Source organism: Protopterus annectens, chromosome 5.part0 (genome assembly GCF_019279795.1).
Source record: "Protopterus annectens isolate FY-2018-M chromosome 5.part0, PAN1.0, whole genome shotgun sequence".
Classification (NCBI taxonomy): Eukaryota; Metazoa; Chordata; order Ceratodontiformes; family Protopteridae; genus Protopterus; species Protopterus annectens.
In genome coordinates this window covers 1,081,879,639-1,081,904,402 of record NC_056735.1, presented here as the reverse complement: position 1 = coordinate 1,081,904,402, position 24,764 = coordinate 1,081,879,639, and the positions used below count along the sequence as shown (strand labels likewise).

Here is a 24,764-nt window from a genome sequence, read left to right as displayed (position 1 = left end):
CACTTTGTTCCCTTGCTTCTGAGATACCACAATCTTCTTGGAACTTACTCTAATGCACATTTATAATTGAAATTAACAGTTTTTAGACACATATGCACAGACAAAACTGACACACACACACACACACACACACCCATAATTTGCTTTTACTCTGTGTACTGAGCAGTGCAAATGCATAATTGCAATTAATTCTCAGCCATACATGGTCAGTTTCCATTGTTATTTATAACACTAATGGTGTATTTTCTGTTAAGACCACATGAATGAATGAATGACATTTTTGTCATTTTCACAAGTTTGTTTGTGTCTTTTGGCTTTTCCCAGTTAGGGGTCACCACAGCAGAACTCCAGTCCACTAATGATTGGCAGTAGATTTTTACATGCTGGCTTGCCAGGCCTAACGCACAACCTTCAACAAAGGAACACCCATTCACACATGCCGCCACACAGAAGACGCTCTAACTGAGAATCGAACGGTCAATGCCTAACTGTGAGGCGACAACACTACCACAGCACCACCACTGCAGTCTTGTCATTTTCACAAGTAATGCATACAAATGGTCAATTTTTATTACACAGATACTGTCAAAATGTAAACATTTCCACCATGTTTTCAAAACATTCCTTCAGTTTTCATGTTTAAATATATCCAAGATTAATTAATGGGTAATGAAAACTGTCCCTGGGATTCAGAATGGGCTATTGTTTGTGATAATCCTTAACTTTACTGTTTTAAAGCTGGCTGTAGCCTTTTAGCATTCTTAAACAGACCTACCTCAGTGATTCTATGCAGTCTGTAGAATCAGCATAGTGGCTGTCTCCATGGGACACATCAATACTAATGAAACACTCTGGGGGAGTGGCATGTGATAAATAGTAATGTGCTCTTGCCTGGAAAAGCCTGTGCAGAAGGATTTATACAGCTGAGGGATTCAAAGAATTGCTCAGTTGAATAAATTAACACAACTAGCTGCATTAATTAACAAGCCCAAAAGGGCACATGGACACATTCACCAATTGCTTTCAAAGGGAGAGGCCATGTAGCAGGTAAGTGTCGAGGTGTTTGTCAGTGAAGTAGTGGTGCAGGGTGTGTGTGTGTGTGTGTGTGTGTGTGTGTGTGTGTGTGTGTGTGTGTGTGTGTGTGTGTGTTTGTGTGTGTGTGTGTGTGTGTGTGTGTGTGTGTGGGTGTGTGTGGGTGTGTGTGTGTCTATAAGGGGTATGCTGAGCATCCAAGTGCTCCAAATTGTGTGGAATGCTCCACATTTCTGATTAATTTAACGCACTGTTCTGCTATTCCGCATTGAACAGTGGTGGCTCAGCACTTGAATATTGCTATGTAGTGATTTTCTACTGAGTATATTGCATTTTATCAATGGTTTCTGCTGACTTTATTTATTAACATGTTTGTCTTATTGAATTTTACAAATGTAGAGTATTTGCTAACTTAATACTTCTGGAAAAAAGCCTACTTCAACCACGCCCCATGGAAATGGTGCGTTTTCACAGTGCAAAAAAAGGATGTTCCACGTTTTGACTGTTTGTCACACATTGCTAGGGTCTGTGTTCCACATTGGCCTCTTAAGAGGTTGAGACCTATGTTGTGAATGTTGAAAAAGAAAGCAAATTGAAAAAAGGGCATGTTTTGCCTCTGTCATGTAGGCTGAGACATGTCCATTCTAACACCGTAACAGACTTATAAAGAAAGAAGATGGTGAGGTATTCATGATCTATTGCTGGAAAATGGAAATGATTAAATTACACTGTAATTTTGGGTTTCTGACCACTAAACTGCAAAGAAAATAATTCTAGAATACAAGGTTTTAAGGAACATCTTTAACAGTTTTAACTAAAGATAATTTGAACCCCCAGCTGGAAGCAGTCAGTGATTAGAACCTATCTTGTGTTTTCCATATCTACTGTATATGGAATACCTAACATAAAAAGGGGTGCAATAAAACATTTGACAATTTTTAACAAGGCTGAACTTTGAAGATTCATTAACAGTCAGTGCTGCTAGACCTTTATCCCCCAAAGCATGGACCAGAGGTTTGAAATATATGCATGAATATCACCATGCTCTAGACATTTATCTGTTAAGTTCCATTCAGCAGAACATGTTAGTTGTTTATCTTTTTACTTATTTTGGCTCAGTTTAATTGCAAGTGGAAAAATCTAGGTAAATAGTTGCAGGAAACTAAATGCATTCAAGTCAGTCTGGAGTAACTGGACAGAATGGGAAGTTGGCTAGACAGTTGCTTTACTGCCCCAGCCATTTCACCATTAGAGAACTAGAATCCATGATCATGATTATACCACAAATCAGATGAAGAAATTGAAAATGAAATGACAATAGTGGACATTGTTGGAATAGAAGTTGTAGAATATGTGGATATGGGTTTATACGGAGGACATGACTTCATACAGACAGTAGTCCATAACAGTTATGGGGGGAGCTGCTATGCCTTCTGCTTGCCTAAAGAGTTTTTAAATTATTTCAGGTTAAATGTACTTCTACTGATTAAGATGGATTCAGTAGTTCATTTAGAAAAGTTAATAACTCTGTTCCATTGTGTCTAGTCACTACCTCTTTGCCCAGGTTATGGCTGAAAAGAGTTGTTTGGCCAACACAGTCACCTGTTAGCAAAATAAATAAATAAATAAATAAATAAAGTACTAGGATTTACAAGATCATCCCTCCTGTGTGTGGCATTTCTTGGGTATATTCTTGGGTGTGGCTAGCAAAGTTTGCTAAAAATAAGTATAATTCAGTTGCACGGCCCTAACTACATTTTTAATAGATGCATTGTCGCCCAGACAGGTTATACTTTTGAGCAGTGATCCTTTGACTACTTTTTTATTTATGCTTCCACAGTGATGAATTGGACACATACAGCAGATCTTTTATTGGCATTTGAGCTAAACCTGAACATTTAACTTAAACGTTACTGAGAGTGATTCAGCTGTACTCACACTATAAACTCATTTCCTGCTCTAGACATGTTTATCTTAATTGGAATAGATGATTAAGTATACAAGAAAACAGATAAGGTACAGCCTCCTGGTATATATTAGTTTTCAGTATGCTTTACATTTGATATGTATTGTTTATTTTCTTTATTATTTTTATTTATTTACTTGTTTATTTTTGTTATTTTTGTGCTCAGATAAATCAATGGCTTGAACCAGATATTTCAGAATTCACATATTTTGTTTTCCATTATACCATCAGTAAAGGAGCTACACACTGCAGTGGGAATAGTAAAAGAAAATAAGGCATGGATAAACATAGTATGCTTTCAAAATAATGTGTTATTCAACCTGCATTTTATTAAAAGGCTGCACCATTAGGCACAATGGCTTCTCTTTTACATGGTATTTTAGAGTCAGACAAAGCAATTAGTTTGAACTAGATATGGGTAGTAAACAGATAAGACAAGATTAATAAGTTGTAATTATACAGATATGGTACAAGTGATACTCAAGAGCACATGTATACAGCAGAACAGCAAAAGTACAAGAAGGAAGTATTAAATATTGTTCAAATTAGTGTTTTTTCTTAAGAATTTTACATAAACTTCTTCAGAACCAAAGGCACTGCCCACCAACAACACATTTAAATAAGCAGTCATGATAAATAATCAGTTCATTATTTAAAGAAAAAGTACTTAATGAAACAACACAAATAAAATAGTGCATACGTAATCCATTGTCAACTATAAAAATCTAATATTAAATATACTTCACTAAAAAATTAAAGTAATCAATGTATAATACTAATAAATTAAATTGTAAATTGTATTGTGATTGCATAAAAACTTGTATAACAGTATAACAGTGTACTCATAATTTAGCCTGTCTCTTTCTAAGCACAGAATTACTGAAATTAGTTTGATTAATTCCAGGTTTATTGTATGTGGTAATGCAGAGTTGCCACATTAATTATTTGTACTGTAAGCATGTTTCCCAAGCCCCAAGTCTTGGATTGGGTGAAACTACTTCCAGAACGCTAAAACAAAACTTTAGAAAATTATGACAAAAAAAAAAAACATTGGGGGGAATTTAATAAAGCTTACATGGTCTTTTTTACCGTATAGATATCATGCCAATGCTGCTTAAACGAAAGTAGGTTTTAGATTCAGTAAACACAGCTGGGCTGTGCCCTTACATGCACCAACTCAGGAAGTTCCCATGCATGCAAATCACCTCATAAGCAGGTGAATCTCATGATAATGAAGCAGGTGCAGCAATCCAGCAAGCAGATAGGTAGCTCTGTTTGTAGTGTACATGGAAAAATTCCAAGTACAGGAATGCAGACAAAAGGTGCTTTAAAAATGTAGATAAATGGACAGAAATGGCATACTATGTACAAATATGAGAGAAACTATGCTCCGTGTGTCTGAAAAATTAAAGGAAATAAGTTAAATTAAATTTATTTTTTTTTAAATAATCTGGGCATGTTTGTGCAAACATGCTATAAAAAAATGGAAAAAAATATTATGTGACAGAAATGTATTATAGGACCCTGCGTGGAGTATCTGCAGTGGTACATTGGTGCTGTTGCTAATGTGGTAGGGCTTTGAAGCATGTAGTTTCCAGGCTGTAAGCATGGATCCCTATGCAAATGAGGTGGAGTTACTGAATAGCATAAAGGGGCAATTGTGACTGATTGCATATCTCCTCCATGTAGGCAGAGAACTATGTTGGTGTTTACAGAGAAGGTAGTTGACATCACTGGAAGGTCTGTCCAATAACTTCTAATCTTATTTCAGCTTAGCTGTGCCTGTTTGTGTGGCATGCCACCATGCTGAGCGTGCCCTTTCAGGGGTGTGTGTGTGCACTAGCTTCTAAGCTTTGTTTAGTTTAGGGCAGCGTGCTTCCGCATGTTTGCACTGCATGCTGCTATACTGGGTGTGGAAATCTCAAGGGTGTGAGTACTACGTGTAAAGCTATTTTTACGTATGGGGCTCATGCTTGTGCAGCAAACTGCAGTGCTGAGTGTGTCTGAAAGCCAATGACATATTAATTAGTTTTGACCCCTGTTCAACTTAAACTATGACCATTAAATGATGTTAATGATATACTAGGCAGGTGGAATGCATCACAGGTAGCCAATCACATAGTCAGCACTATTGCATATGAAAAATCCACCAATACTCATAATAACAACTGGATTAACAGTCAAACATTTTTCTTCTTCACCTTCGTCCAATAAAGACTTCCTCAGAACAAAATACACATTCAACTCAAGATCTTTATAACAATCACTTTAAGTATACCAAATAAAACTTGACCAGTAAAATTTACATTTTATTCAATCAATATGAAAATATACTTGATAAAACAACACGTAAAAATCTAGTACACCTGTCTTAACAAATATATTGAAATACACGTTTCACTGCCAAATTTATTTTCCTTTCAACCTTTTGTTTTCTAAAAGGTATTGTAGAGTAATTGCCTCATTTACACCAGGAGGCTTATTTGCTCTTAAATGTCACTGCCAAAGTGTTTCTTTTTGTTCAACTACACTCCTGTGATTACCCCATCTAAGATCTTTAGGTGCCTGTTCCAGAATGGAAAATAAAACATGCACTCTGTTTACACACAAAATTATGTTTAAATAGGGCATTATTCTGGCCCTTAACTTTAATAGCATATAAATGTTCCTTAACAAATCAGTGTCATGCTTACCAGGAGCAGGACCATGGCCTTGGCCAATACTTGATGGACCTGTGAAAAGTTGAGGGTGAGGTAATGTCAATACGAAAGCATGTTGCAGCACAAGGTAATATGGCCACATGTCTCACATTTACAGTAGTTACTGTGTTACTTGTTGTATTGGTTTCATTCTGAGTATGAGAGTACAACTGAAGATAAACCCTCCTACCACAAAAAACAAAGACCTAAAACCCACGTAAAACTATGTACAGCCTGACACACTGACTGCTACAATATTACAATGCTGATCCCAGTAAGCTGACCTGCACTCTCCTCTGCTGTGGCAACTGTGAAACCACATCCATGATGTATGGTGTGATGGATGCCTGGGAGCTGTCGTATGTGCCTAGGTTTACCAGGAATTCCTCAGTGGCTGAGAGTGGTTGTTCCATTGCAGACCCTCTACTGGTGATGGCATGACCCCTGGCTACATCTGCTGCCCTTCAACATGCAGCATTGATCATGTTCATTGCATGGTGTCGAACCAGCTCATATGTCCTGCCCTGATGACCCATGCCATTCACATCAAGGATACGGTCTGCCCACAATGCAGTTCACTTTTCCCTGTTTGGCCTCCCCCTAGACAGTAAGATGTGATGATGTTGCCTTAGTCCTTCCAGTATAATTTCATTTTCTGCATCAGAGAAGGGTGCATGGCATCTAGAGTACATGATCCCTGAAAGACAACAAAAGGGGAACACATTACAGGATCACATATGTGGAAGTGCTCTATGTAGAGATACAGAAGGACAAAATGGCTGGCAGTATCCACTGCTTGCTCACACATGTCATACTCCACAGTGTGCAAACATACTAAGTGTGTGGATACAACTGAGATAGTAGCAATAGTCAGGCATTCCCATGTGTGCCATGACAGATACTGTTGTATGATTATACACCCAACACTTGAGTCTACTGTGGTGTATCTCCTATGAGGGAGAGTCCAACAAGACCAGTGTGCCACAATGACAAAAGACAATGCACCCTTGATGTATTGTATAAGACAGCAGGAGATCAATGACATGGCATTATCACAGGTCTAAGACAGGCTTAATGCTGTAATCCCTATTTCCCACAAGTCTGTTCATCCATCTGTATCCTGTTTTACACAAAATCAGTTACATACCTGATGGAGTGCACTACTCCTCTGTTGATATGTGGTGATAGTAAAGTTTTCACAAAGGCATGCTCTGTGTGAGGAAAGTCTCATACAGAATGGTTCCTCATAGCCAGCTGCTTACATTTTAAACATGCTTCTCATCAATAGGTGATTCCCTCTAAACCAATCTATGGGTCTGAAATGCTAATTGCAGCTTAAATATCTGATTTCACACTATTATCAGCCAATTACATGCAACCACAGTAGGGTCCCTTTCCTGATATGTTGTGCTGGACATTACTGGGGTGAGGAGACTACATCATTGCAAAGGGTAGGTCTGTAGCAGAAACCTTTACATAGAGATGTGTGTGCTACAGGCTACAGCTGCTGCTGCAGGTAACAGACATTTATTTATTTATTTTACATTTGTTTACCGGGGAGGTCCGACTGGACAGATCTGTCCATTTTCAGTGGAGGCCCGGGAAGAAAAGCTCCAGAAACAATTACTAACATACTATACATAAGATATTTACATGAGCATTGTAGTTTACACATACAGGTATATAGCAGATAACATATGATTGCATAAGATATTTACATAAGCACAGTGGTTTAGACATACAATTAAAAGTATAGCAGGTAGTAATGTGATTATTGTTCATACCGTATGTTTACTAGATATAATCTTGAAGATGTAGTAAAGATAAGAGAAGAAAGAAAAAAACTAAAAATTGACATTTTAAGGGAAAGCTATTTAACTTCGTCTAGGGGAGAGTTAGTGGGTATAGATGGGAGAGTGGGGAATTAGTGTCAGTGAGGTGGTAAGTAATGTGTAACAATAACTATAGTGCATCTGTGGGAGCTCTAAAGAAGAGGTTGGATAGTGGGTAGATGAAAGGTGTTAACATATGACATAGACAGAGAGTGTGAACACTTTGGAGGACAGCAAGCTGTAGGAGTAACTATGGGAGCTGTGTCAGCCTTGTTATAGAGGCAGAGCCAGAGTGAGGCTATCCTTTCCACTCCAGTTAAGGCATGAGTTTAAGGTCAGTATGTTAGGCAACAGTATCACTAAGAGTACTAGGCAACATGTTTGGTATGTCCTTGAGTAAGATGGGGTATAAATATAAGAATATGTCCACCATTTGGGCAACTGCCAGATTATGTGTTACAGTCTGGTACTAATCTGCAGTGTATATATGGGCAAGCCTTATTACAAGCTGGGACTTTCAATGTGTATGTTAGCTGTGCAGCTGTGATAATCTGCACAGTGACTTTGGCAGGATTGTGTGGTGCACTCGGCTATTAGTGACCCTCATTTGCAGTACCTGCATTGATGTTTTGCGTGAATGTATATTGATGCAAGGTGTGACACTTTATGCATATATAGTTTTGTTATAGGGATATGTGAAGTGTGTTCCTACCTGCAGGCCTGTGACTTCCATCAGTGAAAAGCAGACATGTCATTTGAAATACATTGTGTGGTTAAAGAGTGCATGACTCAGTCAGTAATTGCTGCCTTCACAATACTGTACATTCACTTCTACACACCACTGGATTTGAACCCAGGACTGTGTATAGCAAAATGTACTGTTGACAAGGTGATTAACAGACTGTGCTACTGAGTCACTGCTACAGGAGGTATATTTGCAAGATATATGTGCACAATACAGGCTGAGATATATGTGCACAATATAGGCTAGACATAAATTGTCTACATCCATCAGTATGTGCATGGCGTTATATGAATATAGGTGTGCACCAGGTTCCCAGGTGTATATGTATTTTACCATTAATGCCTTAGCAGGTGTCTTTCTATATGTTGCTGCTGAAGGGCACATTTTGCTGCTATCACAGGCCTCACTTACATCCATTATTATGTCTTTGGCTGTTTAGTGGTGTAGTATTGCACCAGAGTCCAAGATACACTCCCATTTTTTCCATTACTTTTTAATGAAGTTTGCACAACATGGCACAGTGTGCACCCCTGCTGAAACACACTTAATGAATGCAACTGGCAATTACTATGTTTTGTTTAAACCAGCTGTTTTAATTAGAAGTTGTGTGGCCTGGAAGGTTAATGCAGCACCCTGCAGGTATGCTGGTCTCAGGTTCGAAACATGGGACAGGTGTTTATTTTGTAAGCATGTATTACAAGTTTAAAAACACATATAGTCAATATAGCTTTATTTAGCTAAGCTTAACAAAGCTGCATGTCACGTCATGCAGCAATATGCTAAGAAAAAGAAAAGAAAAATTGAGAGATAGGAAAGTGGTGAAATGGGGTGCAAGCAAGAGGAAAAACATAGTAAATAGCAGGTATGGTGTGCTGGAAGGGTGTAGGAAATAACCATAGCTATCCATTTCTTGTACAGCAACAACTGTGCACTTTGACCAAATTTGTACATGACTTTGAACTCTCAACCCTAGATAAAGGGGTGAGGACAACATAACTGCATTGTCAAGCCAATTGGACCAAATTACCTGTGTCCAGTGGACACATATGTGAAATGGAGAGTTATGTATGGTACAATATCTTTTTTTCTGGGACAGGTGCCCATTTTTCTTTAAGGTGAAAATGGAATGTTGGATAAGGGACATAGGTATGCGTGGGGGAGGTAAGTTGGGTAGATGAGGATGCATTTGCAGACAGACAAGATGGACAAGACAGCAGACAGGGGCAGTGTGTGACACATGAGGGGGTGAACACCTTGGATAGGGAGGGTGTTGTGGAATCCAGGTCCAATGTGTTTTCAGATGGTAGTTGCATGACTCAGATCCCCACCCATGGGACTGTCGGCACTGCTCCTTCACTGCCACAGGGGTGGCAGTGCTGGGGGCTGAGCACCAGGACAAGTCTGCCCCACCAGGTTGGCTAGCATGCCCTCAATCTGGCACAGGCGGTGGTCAAACCCACAGTAGACTATCCTGCGCACCAAGAAAGTGTTGGATGCTGGGCACCAGGACAAGGCTGCCCTACCAGGTTGGCCAGCATGCCCTTAATCTGGCACAGGCAGCGGTCAAACCCACAGTAGACTATCCTGTGCACCAAGACTGGCAGCTCATCCTGGGTGATAACTCCCCCTCCACCACTGTGGACTACCTTGACATGCTGTGGTAAATGAGGTATAGCAATAAGTTAAGGTTAGTAATAACCAAACTATTGTTAGTATTAACAGAATGGAACATAATTGAATTAATCCAAATACATATTAATGCATATTATGTGTAACACAACAGTAAATAATATAACAGTCAGTATGTTAGCAGCATGCCAGTACGAAGTAAACCATAAGGCTAACAAAACATTTTAACAAAATACATTAATACTGTATCATAATAACACATAACAATAATACATCACATTTTGTAAAAATATAGTTTAACAAAATATGTTAATATGAAATCCTAATTAATAACAATAATAAATAAATGAAGATAAGGGGTGGGGAGAGTCAGAGAGAAACAATCCATTACTGACAATGAAGACTATATCCTTGAAAACACTGATAATAAATACTCTACAGGAATGTAGTGTCAGTTTTGAGTACAGTGACTGCAATTCTTCTATAGCTGAGTAGCATGGGTCATTATGGGCCGAGCAATAACAAATGCAGGTACAGAATTACACAAAACACTTTACATAATGTGGACTTCTATAACTACCAAGGCGTTCTCTAAGTTGATTTGGTAATACATTGAATTCCAGGCAATTATTTTTTGGTAATTTTGTGACAGACGGATTAGACAGTTTTAATTACATTACAAGAAATCATGACACTTGAGAGGCATATTTGTGTACAGTACATAAACTAGACATCCATCATACCTTAAGTGGCAGGATTGGGAATACAACCCAATAGCTGTGACTGCAGGGGACATCTGCAAAAAATGTAACATTGACTACAGCAGCTTAGCACAGACATGTAAGCAATACAGCCATTCTGGGAATATGTAGACAGATGTATTTAGGAATCAACAATGCTGCTTAACACTTTATTGGTATTGCTGTTAAGTGTCTGTGAAATGTAACCACAATCATATATGTTCATAACATGGGCTACCTCACCCATATACCTTTTGTTCCTGGAGTAGGAGAAAAAGACAGCATTATGTGACTGAATTTGTTTTGCATTCTAGAACTATTGCAGTGCTGTACTTGACTGCAGTGACAGTAGAACACACATTTATGGAATACAGCCATACTACCTTTATTAAAACACATTTCTGTAGGAATAAACAATGCTACTTAACACTTTATTGGTATTGCTGATAAATGTCTGCGAAGTCCACACAATATCTGCCCATAGAGTGGGCTACCTCACCCATATACCTTTATTACCTGAAGTAGGTGGAACATATATTATGTGACTGATATTGGCCTAGAGATAGCCTTGAACTGTACTATGAGTTAAACAATACAGTTTGCAGGCTATTAGTTTTGTCTTCTACAGCTATTACAATATTATACGTGACTAAGGCAAACTTACTATTGACAAGCAATGCATACAGCTCTACTGCAATTGTTATGACAACACAATCCTGCTATACAGCATTTTGCTTACTGTTATTTGTGTTGTTTATTGTTTATTGCAAAACAGTTGCTATTGTTCATTTATTGCACTACAGCTCTAATTGCCCATGTATTGCACTACAGTTCTACTTGTTCATTTATTTCACTACAGTTTTTATTGTGTATACTTTATTGCAGTAAATGCTTTACCCTTTCTTGCTTATTGCACTACAGATAGCATAGTAAATCTGTACATACCACACTCATGATGCAATCTGGCCAGGCGCCCAGCATGGGACTCGACATTGCGAGCCCTCTCAGCTGCAGCTGTTGGGAGTGAAGCACACCATTATGCATACCAGTTGTGCAGACATTCAGCTTGCATATTGGTAAAACAGTGGAAAACATACTTACATATTTGTAGGGCATTCCCAACTCTGGCTTCTTGCACCCAGGTGTCCAAGGTTCCCATCATTTTCCTCTTCAGGTCATCATAATGGTGGTGACACTGATCACCTGTTCAGGACATACCAGTAAGACAGCTGAGTTCCCTGGCCAACCAGTTCCAGGCCTCTGCCATACACTCTGAGCCCTGGAAACCACCTTGCTGAAGCCTGGGTTCATGATTTTTAATCAGGATCCCAACAAATTTCCTGGACTCCTGAATACCCCATCTCATGCTTGAAAGCATGCACCTTCACCAGCACCGCCTGCCATATCACCAGTTGATTAGACTCCAAAGAATGTTGCTGAATTCCTACCTATTGCACCTAATATAGGCTGTTTTTCTGCCCTTATACATCACTGAGCAACATTCAAAGAAGCACCACATTGCTTAGCAGTGTTCAAGCCAGCTAAGTAGACCTAAGCAATGTGAAAACTCACACAACTGGGGTTTAGCTAAGCTTAGCACCACACAATCAAAAGTAGCTGTTAGCATATTTAAGCAGTTTTCAGCAAAGCATAGCAATGCCATATTTCACAGATTTGTTTTTAAAATTACACATATATAATAAAATAAATTACAGTCATCTTGTCACTGCTACGGACTCAAACCCAGGACCTACTAAGTATTAGGCTTTATCTCTACCCATTTAACTACTTGGGTATTATGAAAAGTAATATAGCTTCACATATACTACTGGACTACCTGTTAGCAGTGCTAAGCACCATGGTGTACCATGCAAACATGTTTAAATAGAGCCAGACATAAATAATTAATTACATCCAGCTTCTTTTTTTAGATGTCTAGCAATTGTCAGCTATACATGTATGAGCACCATTCAGCTCTGTGGCACTCTACGCTGCCCCACGCAAACAGCAATTAAAAAAAATAGAAACAATAAAATAAGAAAAATACATAATTATGATAATTAATCTCATCCGATTTCTATTTTTAGATCTCAGGCAGGTATCAGCTGTCTATATGTGAGGAGAGCTTGTCATTGTTGTGCTCCGCACTGCACTGCTCCTCGCAAACATACAAAAAAGGAAAAAAAAATTAAAATATTACAGATTTGAACCAATTCACAGCATTTCAACAGTAGCAGGGAGAAGTACAGGGAGCCTCACCCTGTATGCATCCACAACCATGGGTTGCCTGTACTCTTCTCCCTACACTGATTTAATATCCCTGTTCCTATGCTCTTGCTTGGCAGAAAGCCATCATTAATATGCATGGCACACTGCCAAGGGGGGATTGTGGCTGTGTGCATGGATACATTTTGTGTATGCTCTACATGGTGTCTACACAGATTTTATTAAATCTTGGGGATAAAGTATGCTTAAGCAAAGCATTCCTATCATTGCTCACCTGAATGTCATACATGTGTTCATAAATCCTCCTTCTGAAATGTCTCTCTGTCTTGCCCACATAAAAACAGGGCAAGTGGAGCACTTGGCTCCACAGACCACACAAGTCATACAGCATTTGCCATACACAGACTTCAAGATTTTAAATTATTCTGTAGAACTAATTATGCTTCCAAGAGAATATACAAAAACTGCCTAAAATTACTATAATTTTTAGTACCTCTATTCTGGTTATATGCATATTCATGTTTTTTATTATTGTTTGTACTCTCAATTTTTTTCAGATTATCTTAAATACCAACTGCAGTGAATCGCCAAGAATTTCAGTAAATCTCCCATTCTTCTAAATATATTCCAGTTTGTATGAATAATATTATTTTCATCTCACTTGATTTAGTTCTATACTTCAATATCAAAGCACTTTGAAAGCGTAAGTTTTGATATGACCCTAAGCTGATGTTTCTCTATGGCAACTACTGTCAGCCAAAATTATTGATAATGGGAATTCCTCAATTTTAAAATATAATTCATGTTTTCTTCTACCAGTCCTGCTGGATAACCTCTCTGTAAAACATACATTACAACTTATCAAATTCTAATAATGAGATGCCATAATCTGAAATCATACAGATGAATAAACTGCCCTTTCACTAAATTCGTTTTTTTTGGCAATGCGGGTGATTGCTGTTAAAATTAAAGCATGAGTCACTAAAAGTTGTTTTTTTTTCTGTAAAAGTTTGAGTGGAAAATTCCATCATCCTTCTTTAATGTAACATTTATGAATCAAATCTTTATTGTATTCATTATGTAAATTTAAGAACATCTGTAGTATTCTGTATGCAATTAATAAAGGCAGGAACCTGTTATCAGGCCTTGACAATATAGTAAAGATATCATCAAGGTAATGCAAGCATAGTTTAATATGTTGAAAAAATACATTGCTGTTAAAAATATGTTTTGTCACCCATATATTACAAGGATGGCATATGTAGGGGCACAAGCTGCCCCCATTGCTACACCTTTCCCTTGGTTAAAAATCTCTACTTCAAATAAAACATAATTGTTTTCTAAGATGATATTAATAGAATTCAATATCAGCTTTATCACTGTGTTAGTTAAAAAGATCAAAATTAAGTAACACATTGTGAAAAAGGTCAAGGCCTGTATTTAGGGAATGCCAGGGAACAAATCCATTACATCTACCATTAGGAAACCTAGGTTTTGTTCCCATAAACTATTGTTGATTCTACTGAAAAAATTCTAAGAGTTCCATAACACATCTAATATTTGTAAAAACTGGCTTTAATAACCCGTTTATGCAGCCAGTAGGTATATTTCAGAACTGTGAGCTGCCACAATAGCTCTAAAATGTATTACATGCATTTTTATGGACCTTGAGTACACAAGGTATACTGGGTATTACTGGAATAGACAATTTTAGAAAATTAGATAACTCTGTGGTAATAGCCTTCTGTAATAAACAATCATCAAGAAATAAGTCTGTCATAATATGATATGATATATAGACTTCATTTCTTGACACAAGCAAATAAATGCGCAGATTAAGTACATTCCACATGATGCAAGAATAATCAATAGCATCATAAATAACTGTACCCAAACCTTTCTCTGGTTTCATAACATGGAGAGACATATAATTTAAAAGTGACAATTATAAACTGTGTTTACTTTTAGTATTATTGAAAAAGTATTGTTTATTGATATCCTTGTATACTTTATAAATGTCACTTTTACTTCCTTTCTCAAAGGATAGAAACAACTGCATTACCAGCCATAGGATGCACTTTACACCATGTAAAATGGTGTTTGATTTATATTGATTAATATCTCTAGAAATCTTTTATTCTTCCTAATCTTTATGGAATCATAACCTTTATCCACCTTTGCCAACACTTGCTCATATTGTGATCTATAAATAGAAACTAATAAATCAGCAATACTTTTGTGATTTAACACACTCACATCTTCATTCAATTTAGTTAAATGGTGTAGACTATGTTTGATAAGCAATTCCATAGTCTTCATTCCGTACTTGTTTAACAAACTCACAAATTACTTATAATATGGAGAATCTACTAACATTGCATTCAGAAATCTAGTTGTCCTCAAACCCTGAGGTACTCTGTCTAAATTAATACATTTCTACAGGTAACTATTGTTCAAGTCTGAGGAACACAGGTTCAAAATTTTCTTTTTCAAATCACTGAGAATCACATTCAAGGGTAACTATGCGGTGGGAATAAAATCTGCCCCTGTATAACTTTAAAAAATGTATTTTTTAACAAGCTAGTGATCAAAATGAAATAGTTCTTTGTCACTTGTACCATCAACCAAAACTGCAAGACACATATCATTCTCATCCAGCACATTAGAACAAAGAGTACCTTTAAACAACAAGTTATCCATCCATCAGTGATGATACATGATTATTTCTACATTGAGGTAGTGTCCCATGATTAAAATTGCAAATAATAGCTTCTGAATTCAAATGTTAGGACTGTGTATATACATCACACCAGTATGCTGGTGTAGATGTAGCTGGTCGATCACCTAATGAGCCAGAACTAGTTCCAAAGTTGGTGTTGCCTCTTGATATCGCTGCTTCAGCAGAAATCTGCTGTATAGCCTTTGCTCCTTTCTTGGAGTTGGTATATATAATTTGAAGGGGGTGTATGGGGGTGCAGGGGTGCTTGCCTCCCTGCAAAAATGTAAAATGACATACAGACTTTCGAAGCTGGAAGTATGGTATGTTGAATGTCGATCACCATGTTTCTGACATTCAACATTTAGGGTAAATCTTGTTTTTGTTTTTGAGATTTTATTTCAGTCTTTTCATTAAAAATGGTTTTCCCTATGACATTATGATAGTAAACCTATATACATATATATATATATATATATATATATATATATATATATATATATATATATGTGCATATATATGGATCCACTTAATATGGTCGACATTTCACAATGTCGAAATTCATATCGCCGAGACCATATGATCGACATTTGAAATGTCAACCATACAAGTAGAACATAAAAAACAAAAACAAACTTACCTTAACGCTGCTCCACCCCCCCCCCCACACCCCCACTGGAACTTAAATATACCAACTCCAAGATTGCACTACAGTGCATAAGTGGAAATCTTTCCATTCCGCACTGTAGGGAGATGCCGGTTCCCCATGGTCTTCATTACAAATGTCGATCATGTGGTCTTGGCCATATGAATGTCGACATTGTGAAATGTCGACCATTCGAAGGGGACCCATATATATATATATATATATATATATATATATATATATATATATATATATATATATGTGTGTGTGTATCTATATCTACACACACACACACACACACACACACACACACACACACACACACACACACACACACACACACACACACACACACACACACACACACACACACACACACACACACACACACACACACACACACACACACACACACACACACACACACCAAAAACATCAACAGTTGCTCATTAACTTTAAAACTTAAGGAATAAGCAACATGTATACAAAATCCTATAATCCAAACAAAAGGCAGCATAATTTCACCAAAAATATCTTATTACCCTTGACTGATGACAAAAGAAGCCTCTGTGTAAAAGTTTGCTATTCTGTCATTAGACAACCTAATTTCACCAGAAATCCTTTGCTACCCTTAAAACTGACTGCAACCATAATTGTTTTATGGCAGATGTGCTTTCTGCTGTCATGGATATAAGCAATGACCTTGCAAGGGAATATGTAAGAACCAAATATTATTCTAAAACTCTGACTGCTCCTGCAGAGCTGAAATGTATTTCATGACTAATCTACAATTGTTATGATGATCGTTAGTTCACCACAATCTATTTTAAAGCGAAATGAGAAAAGGTTAACTTCACCCCTTTTTAGATGTTGCACATCCTCTGTTAGGCATGGAAAAGTGGCATATGATATATAAAATATATGATTTGCTACTGCATTATCTTCAATGTCCTATTTTAGGTGCAATAAATATATTGGTACGTATAATTGCAGCAATAGTTTAAAAGTATTGTGGTGGTTAATAAATCTAGAAACGATCTGTTGGTAGTTGCGATTTGTAACCATTACAGCACAATGTTTGTATAGTTCTGTTTAGATAGTTCCTGCTATATTATCAGTATACACATTGTCAAGTAATATTATACAGGGGATTATTGTTTTTCATATTTACCTAGGCAGCTAGCATAACTAATTTAAAAGTAATACTATATGTGGATATGTGGATGGCCTATGCTTAGAAGTATTAGAACTAAAGTTAAATGGCTTCACCATCACAGATGCCATCAGTGCATTTAGGTGACAGATTTAAACATAAATCAAAGCCCTGCATAAACATCAGTATCAATACATGAATCATCATAGCACTTGCACTATTCCACTCCAGAATTTATCTTGCCTACGTACCTACCTAGGTCCTAGTCCTCTGCCTACTTTTAAGCCCATCCTTTATAATGCCCCCGAACATGCCTGGAATCAGGTGACCATGACCTCCAGTGACAGACAACCAGGTGCATATATCTAGTACATTTTAGCATGTACTGTGCCCGCGTGCCAGACAAATAGGATTGCTCTCATACACATCAACTAAGTACTGGCAACACAGGATTGCCAGGTCACCCACCTTTCTCTCTGTAGGAGATGAGGGACAAATAAAGTCTCCCAGTAGAAACGTTTTGGGTTTAATGGGAATTTCAGCTAATACATAAAGATATATATTGTGCTTAGAAGGGACCATATACAGTGTTTTATAGCTAGCTATGATGTGATAATTAGTCATGTTTAGCTATGAAGTCATAATTAGTTGTGTTTGAAGTGATTTCAACTTCTAGGAGTTAAAATGTAGTTTCTCAAGGAATCTATCATGAGGTGATGATATATTTGGCAAATACTGATACTGCTCCTTAATTGCAAGTGTGTCTGAAGACATAACTGGCATTACACCCAGGAACAGTGGGAGTTCTTTAATTGCTCTGAGCTATAGCAATTGTTGTGAATGTGCTCAAGTTGCCTGAAAATTTCAAATTCAGGACTTTTTTATTAAGACTTCCGGTACTGAGTAGAGTTACATTAATGTGTTCCAAATTAGAAGTTACTAGGCTGGAAAGCCCATCAGATGGTCTCTGCCTGAAAAGGCACTATAGAGACAGCAAAGGCTTTAGTCAGACTGTAAATGTCTTGGAAAAGAGGTGCAGGCCATCCCTGGCAGTGCAGGAAGACTTGACAGACATCTAATCCCAAGCTGATAGATACTGGATCACTCTAGAATGACATCAATTGCACATCCAATTATTAAAGCCAATTATCTTGTCTTTGAGCCTCAGCATTATTCTAGAAGATGGGAAAATTCCATTCAAGACCAGTGTCTTTTCTGCCTTAGACACATGCATAGCAAGCTCAGTCCTACACTTCTGTATGTCCCACTGGGCATAGTGAGGTTAGGAAATTAACTTTTTCCACTGTAGTGTGATCTTGGAATTGGTATATTTAATTTATGGGGGATGTTGGGGGCAGAGTCCCCCACATGGGGGGTGCAAGAGGCTTGGCCCCCTGCAGAAACGTAGTAGAAAGTGTGTTTGTTAGGTGTTTTTGTAGGTGGAGGCGATCTTATATACTTGTGCAATGTAGTTTTCAATGTTATGAAGCACACGTTCAATATTCTGAGTTTTCAATGTTTTGGGTTTTCAAAGTTTTGAATTTTTGATAGTATGGTCTTAATGTTATAAAATTCGGGTCTATATTAGATCAGCGAATGCTTAAACAAGTGAATGCTGATTGATCGAACTTATTTTAGTGAAAGTTAAAAATATCGAAGCAACAGAAACTCGAATTTTTTTCTAGGGAAAGAATTTGGTTGTCCATTTCTGTTGCTTCGGTATTTTCAGTGCTGTGGTGGAAAGTTACAGGTCAGATTCAGGTAAGTGTGTGATTGTGTGGATGTGAGTGTTAGGGTGGATTAGGTGAGTTAGGGTTAGGGCTTGGGTTAGGTATGTGTGCGATTGTGTGGACGTGAGGGTTAGGGTGGGTTTAGGTGAGTTAGGGTTATGGAGCGGGTGAGGTGAGTGTGCGATAGTGACTGGCCTTAGGGTTAGGGTTTGGGTTAAGGTAAGTGTATAGTTAGTGGTGTGTGCATAGTTTAGTGTAGGGTTAGGTGTCAGATTTTAGGTGTATGTGTGTGGATTTCTGTTTGTTTGGTGTGCTTGTGATGTGTGTATGTGTTTTGGATCAGCAATTTTTTTCCCTAGGAAAAAAATCGCTGATCTGACAGTTCGAGATTGTAAGTTTTCGTTTACATAAGGTCGATCAATCAGCGTTTGCTTTTTTAAGCGTTCGCTGATCTAATATAGACCCTGAAATTCAATGTTATGAAATTTTAATGTTATGAAGTAGACCCGTGTGTGTGTGTGTGTGTGTGTGTGTGTGTGTGTGTGTGTGTGTGTGTGTGTGCGTGCGTGCGTGCGTGCGTGTGTGTGTGTGTATGTATATATATATATATATATATATATATATATATATATATATATATATATAGATATATATAGATATATATACATATGTATGTATTTACTGGACTACTTATAACTGACTTTCTTCTTCTTCTTTCAGCTGCTCCCGTTAGGGGTCGCCACAGCAGATCAACTGTTTCCATTTCTTTCTGTCCTCTGCATCTTGCTCTGTCACACCAACCACCTGCATGTCCTCTCTCACCACATCCATAAACCTTATCTTAGGCCTTCCTCTTTTCCTGTTACCTGGCAGCTCCATCCTTAGCATCTTTTTCCCAATATACTCTGCATCCTTCCTCAGCACATGTCCAAACCAGTGTAATCTTGCCTCTCTGGCTTCGTCTCCAAACCTTCCAACCTGGGCTGACCCTCTAATATACTTATTCCTAATCCTGTCCATCCTCATCACACCCAGTGCAAATCTTAACATCTTCAACTCTGCCACGTCAAGCTCTGACTCCTGCCTTTTTGTCAATGCCACCGTCTCCAACCCATATAACATAGCTGGTCTCACTACCCTCTGGTAGACCTTCCCTTTCACTCTTACTGGAACTCGTCTGTCACAAATCACTCCTGACACTCTTCTCCACCCACTCCATCCTGCCTGTACTCTATTCTTTACATCTCTTCCACACTCACCATTACTCTGAACTGTTGATCCCAAGTACTTAAACTCATTCACCTTTGCCACTTCTACTCCCTGCATCCTCACCATTCCTCTATCCTCCCTCTCATTCCCACATATATGTTCTGTTTTAGTCCTGCTGACCTTCATTCCTCTTCCCTCTAGAGCATATCTCCACCTCTCCAGGGTCTCCTCCACCTGTTCCCTACTCTCACTACAGATCACAATGTCATCTGCAAACATCATAGTCCACAGGGACTCCTGTCTGATCTCGTCTGTCAACCTGTCCATCACCATTGCAAATAAGAAAGGGCACAGAGCTGATCCTTGATGTAATCCCACCTCCACCTTAAATGCATCTGTCACTCCCACCGCAGACCTCACCACTGTCACACTACCCTTGTACATATCCTGTACCACTCTTACATATTTCTCTGACACTCCCGACTTCCTCATACAGTACCACAACTCCTCTCTAGGCACCCTGTCATGTGCTTTCTCTGAATCCACAAAGACACAATGCAACTCCTTCTGATCTTCTCTGTACTTCTCCATCAACACTCTCAGAGCAAAAATCGCATCTGTAGTGCTCTTTCCTGGCATGAAACCATACTGCTGATCACTACTCATCACCTCCCTTCTTAACCTAGCTTCCACTACTCTTTCCCATAACTTCATGCTGTGACTGATCAGTTTAATCCCTCTGTAGTTACTACAGCTCTGCACATCACCCTTATTCTTAAAAATTGGTACCAAAACACTTTTTCTCTATTCCTCAGGCATCCTCTCTCTTTCCAAGATTTCATTAAACAATCTAGTTAAAAACTCCACTGCCATTTCACCTAAACACCTCCATGCTTCCACAGGTATGTCATTGGGACCAATAGCCTTTCCGTTCTTCATCCTCTTCATAGCTGTCCTTACTTCCTCCTTGCTAATCCACTGCACTTCATGATTCACTATCCGCACATCATCCAACCTTCTCTCCCTCTCATTCTCTTCATTCATCAACCCCTCAAAGTACTCTTTCCATCTGCTCAACACACTCTTCTTGCTTGTGAGTACGCTTTCCTCATTATCCTGTATCACCCTTACCTGCTGCACATCTTTACTAGCTCGGTCCCTCTGTCTAGCCAATTGTTACAGGTCCTTTTCTCCCTCCTTAGTGTCCAACCTTTTATACAACTCTTCATATGTCTTATCCTTAGCCTTTGCCACCTCTCTCTTTGCCATGCACTTCATCTCCTTATACTCTTGTCTACTTTCTTCATCTCTTTGACAATCCCACTTCTTCTTCGCCAACCTCTTTCTCTGTATACTCTCCTGTACTTCTTCATTCCACCACCAGGTCTCCTTGTCCTCCTTCCTCTTTCCAGATGTCACACCAAGCACCTTTCTAGCCATCTCTCTTACTAGTTCTGTTGTAGTTAACCAGCTATTCAGTAAGTCTTCACTGCCACCCAGTGCCTGTCTTAACTCTTCCCTGAACATCACCTCACAATTACCTTTTTTCAGTTTCCACCATTTGATCCTTGGTGCTGCCCTCACACTCATCCTCCTCTTCTAGATCACCAATGTCATCCTACAAACTACCATCCTATGCTGCTTAACTACACTTTCCCCTGACACAGCTTTACAGTCTCCATTCTCCTTCAGATTGGCCCTTCTACATAAGATATAATCCACCTGTGTGCTTCTTCCTCCACTCTTGTATGTCACCCTATGTTCCTCCCTCTTGTTAAAATACGTATTCATCACAATCATGTCCATCCTTTTCACAAAATCCACTACCATCCGACCTTCTGCATTCCTTTGCTTAACACCATACCTACTCATCACTTCCTTATCCTCTCTGTTCCCTTCACCAACATGCCCATTGAAATCTGCTTTAATCACCAGTCTCTCACCCTTGGGTACAGTCATCACCACTTCATCTAACTCACTCCAAAAATTTTCTTTCTCATCCATCTCACACCCAACTTGTGGAGCATATGCACTAACAACATTCATCATTACACCATCAATTTCCAGCTTCATAAATATCACTCTATCCGACACTCTTTTCACCTCCAAAACACTCTTAGCATACTGTTCCTTCAGGATAATGCCTACGCCATTTCTTTTCCCATCCACACCATGATAAAACAATTTGAAACCACCTCCGATACACCTAGCCTTGCTCCCCTTCCATCTGGACTCTTGCACACATAATATACCAAAGTCCTTCAGTCCATCATATCAGCTAGCTCTCTCCCTATACCAGTCATACTGCCAACATTCAAAGTTCTGACCCTCACTATCACAGTCCTAGCCTTTACCTTCCTTTGGGCATGCCTTCTCCCTCTTCTCCTCCTTTGGCCAACAGTAGCCCAATTTCCGCCAGCACCCACTGGGGATGCACAAGCCAGTGCATTGCTTTGTGTCAGTCCCAAGCCTGGATAAATGGAGAGGGTTGCATCAGGAAGGGCATCCGGCATAAAATTTTGCCAAACCATACATGCAGAAAGCTACTTATAACTGACGTTAAATCTGAAAATTGCTTATCACATTATGTTAAAATAATATGGAGTATGAACTTGTTTAACAAAACCATTGCTTCAATGTTTCATGGATTTTTATCGTGTGTACAAGCTTAGCCTTTGTGAATTTTCTAACATTTTATTTTTTCTCTCCAGCTGCAGTTGAAATTGTGGAAAGTACCATACGGCAATCCAGGAGGTTAATATTTATTCTTACTCCAGATGGATTTATGGATGAGCAAGCGACAATGACATTTGAACATCATATTGGATTATATAATGCCCTTGTTACTGAAATGAAGGTCATTTTGATTGAGCTGGAAAAATTAAAAGACTTTGCAACATTTCCAGAGTCGATCAAACATTTAAGAAAAAAGCAAGGAACTATTACATGGACTGGAGATTTGGCAATGAAATCACAGATGTCAAATTCCTGTTTTTGGAAAAAAGTGAGATATAACATGCCACCAACAACCTTAAATACATCAGAGCTGCTTTCTCTAGTATAACCTGAACAAATTTTGTTTGCAATTGTTTCAGTCACTGTGCTTTTAAGTGATTAATTCAGTGTGTGTGTCATTTCTCTTCTAGTGTTATGCTTTATCAGTGCTCAGTTACTTATGAATTTTTCTAAGTTAAAATAATGTTGTAGTATTTTTTTTTCTTTAAGAATGTACTAATAGTTATTAGTACACACCAGATGCCAGTTGTACATTCTCTGCATTTTATGTTTGTTGTGGCTTATTTTATTGGCAGTTTAAGTAAACCATTTTGATACATTGTTAGAAAAAATTTATTTTTTGGTTTGTGGTTTTAATATCACTTAGTATTGTTCAAACCTAATAAATGGATATTATATTGCTCTGGTCAGTACTTGACAAATTAGACTAATTGCTCTATTGACTGTTTCTGTGTGGCACACAATTCAGCTGAGGTAAGGCTATGAGCTTCACCCTGTTGTCATGAAATTGATTCATTAGTCTGTATCTAAATAATGCATGACTGGAATAAGTAAAATAACCATACAACACTCATCATGTCTGAAAAGAGGAACTTGTCTGAAGCTTATCTATTTAAACAAATGAAAAAACTCAGTAAATAGGTTTGTATTATACTTATCTTTTATTCAACTGTATTTGTTCTGATGTACAGTGCTTTCAGAGAAAGAAGAATAACCTGATTTCATTTATGCAGAGGTTATCTGTTAATCTTTTGTGAGAATATCAGAGTTTTGGCAAAGAAAGCAAACAGGACAATTATTGACTTCTTTTTCTGACCATCATAAAAAGACTGTTCATTTAAGTGAAACAACACTGATTTGGTTTACTGTAAATGTTTCAAATATACGGTTTGCCTAAATGTTTATACAGGATACTTTGCTATCTTCTTATGCTTTAAAAAGTAAACTGTGTGGTACCCTTAGGCCAAACTAGAGCATGCGGTACATGATGGGGGTGAAAGTTGAAGAGCGAATACATTTAAAGAGTATAGGCAATCATGTTTGCACATTTTTAAATACAGAGTTATTTCTTGTCAATCCATCATAACTGTTTTAACCTGAGCATTTTGTATCTTTTTTATTATTTTAATGTAGCTCACTTTCATATTTGTATTTTTGCTTGCTCCCCATGGCATAATGCAGTACCTATTACTATCAGTCAGGCTTAGGGAGTGATGACATCATCATTTGGGACATTTCTGTCTATGATTGTTTAACACATTAGACTGCAAGGTGATCAGTGAGGTGTCTGCCTCAGTATAATAGATTCATTTGTATCTGCAAGCAGTTATATACATTTTGTGCTAAAATACTGAACAAATGCATTTAAATGTTGAACTGAAGAACTGAATAGCATTTTAACTAAGTAAAATCACATGATCCAATT

General features: G+C 38.1%; 1 protein-coding gene across 1 annotated transcript in view; it reads left to right on the top strand.

The window, feature by feature from the left end:
* LOC122801532 (interleukin-1 receptor type 1-like) overlaps window positions 1-23,894 on the top strand; it is a 1,281,849-nt gene extending 1,257,955 nt beyond the window's left edge. The window contains exon 11 of the mRNA XM_044070952.1: window positions 23,035-23,894. Coding sequence (XP_043926887.1) covers window positions 23,035-23,387 — 353 coding nt within the window. The 3' untranslated portion in view covers window positions 23,388-23,894. The remainder of the gene's footprint in view (window positions 1-23,034) is intronic.
* The last annotated feature ends 870 nt before the right edge of the window (window positions 23,895-24,764 follow it).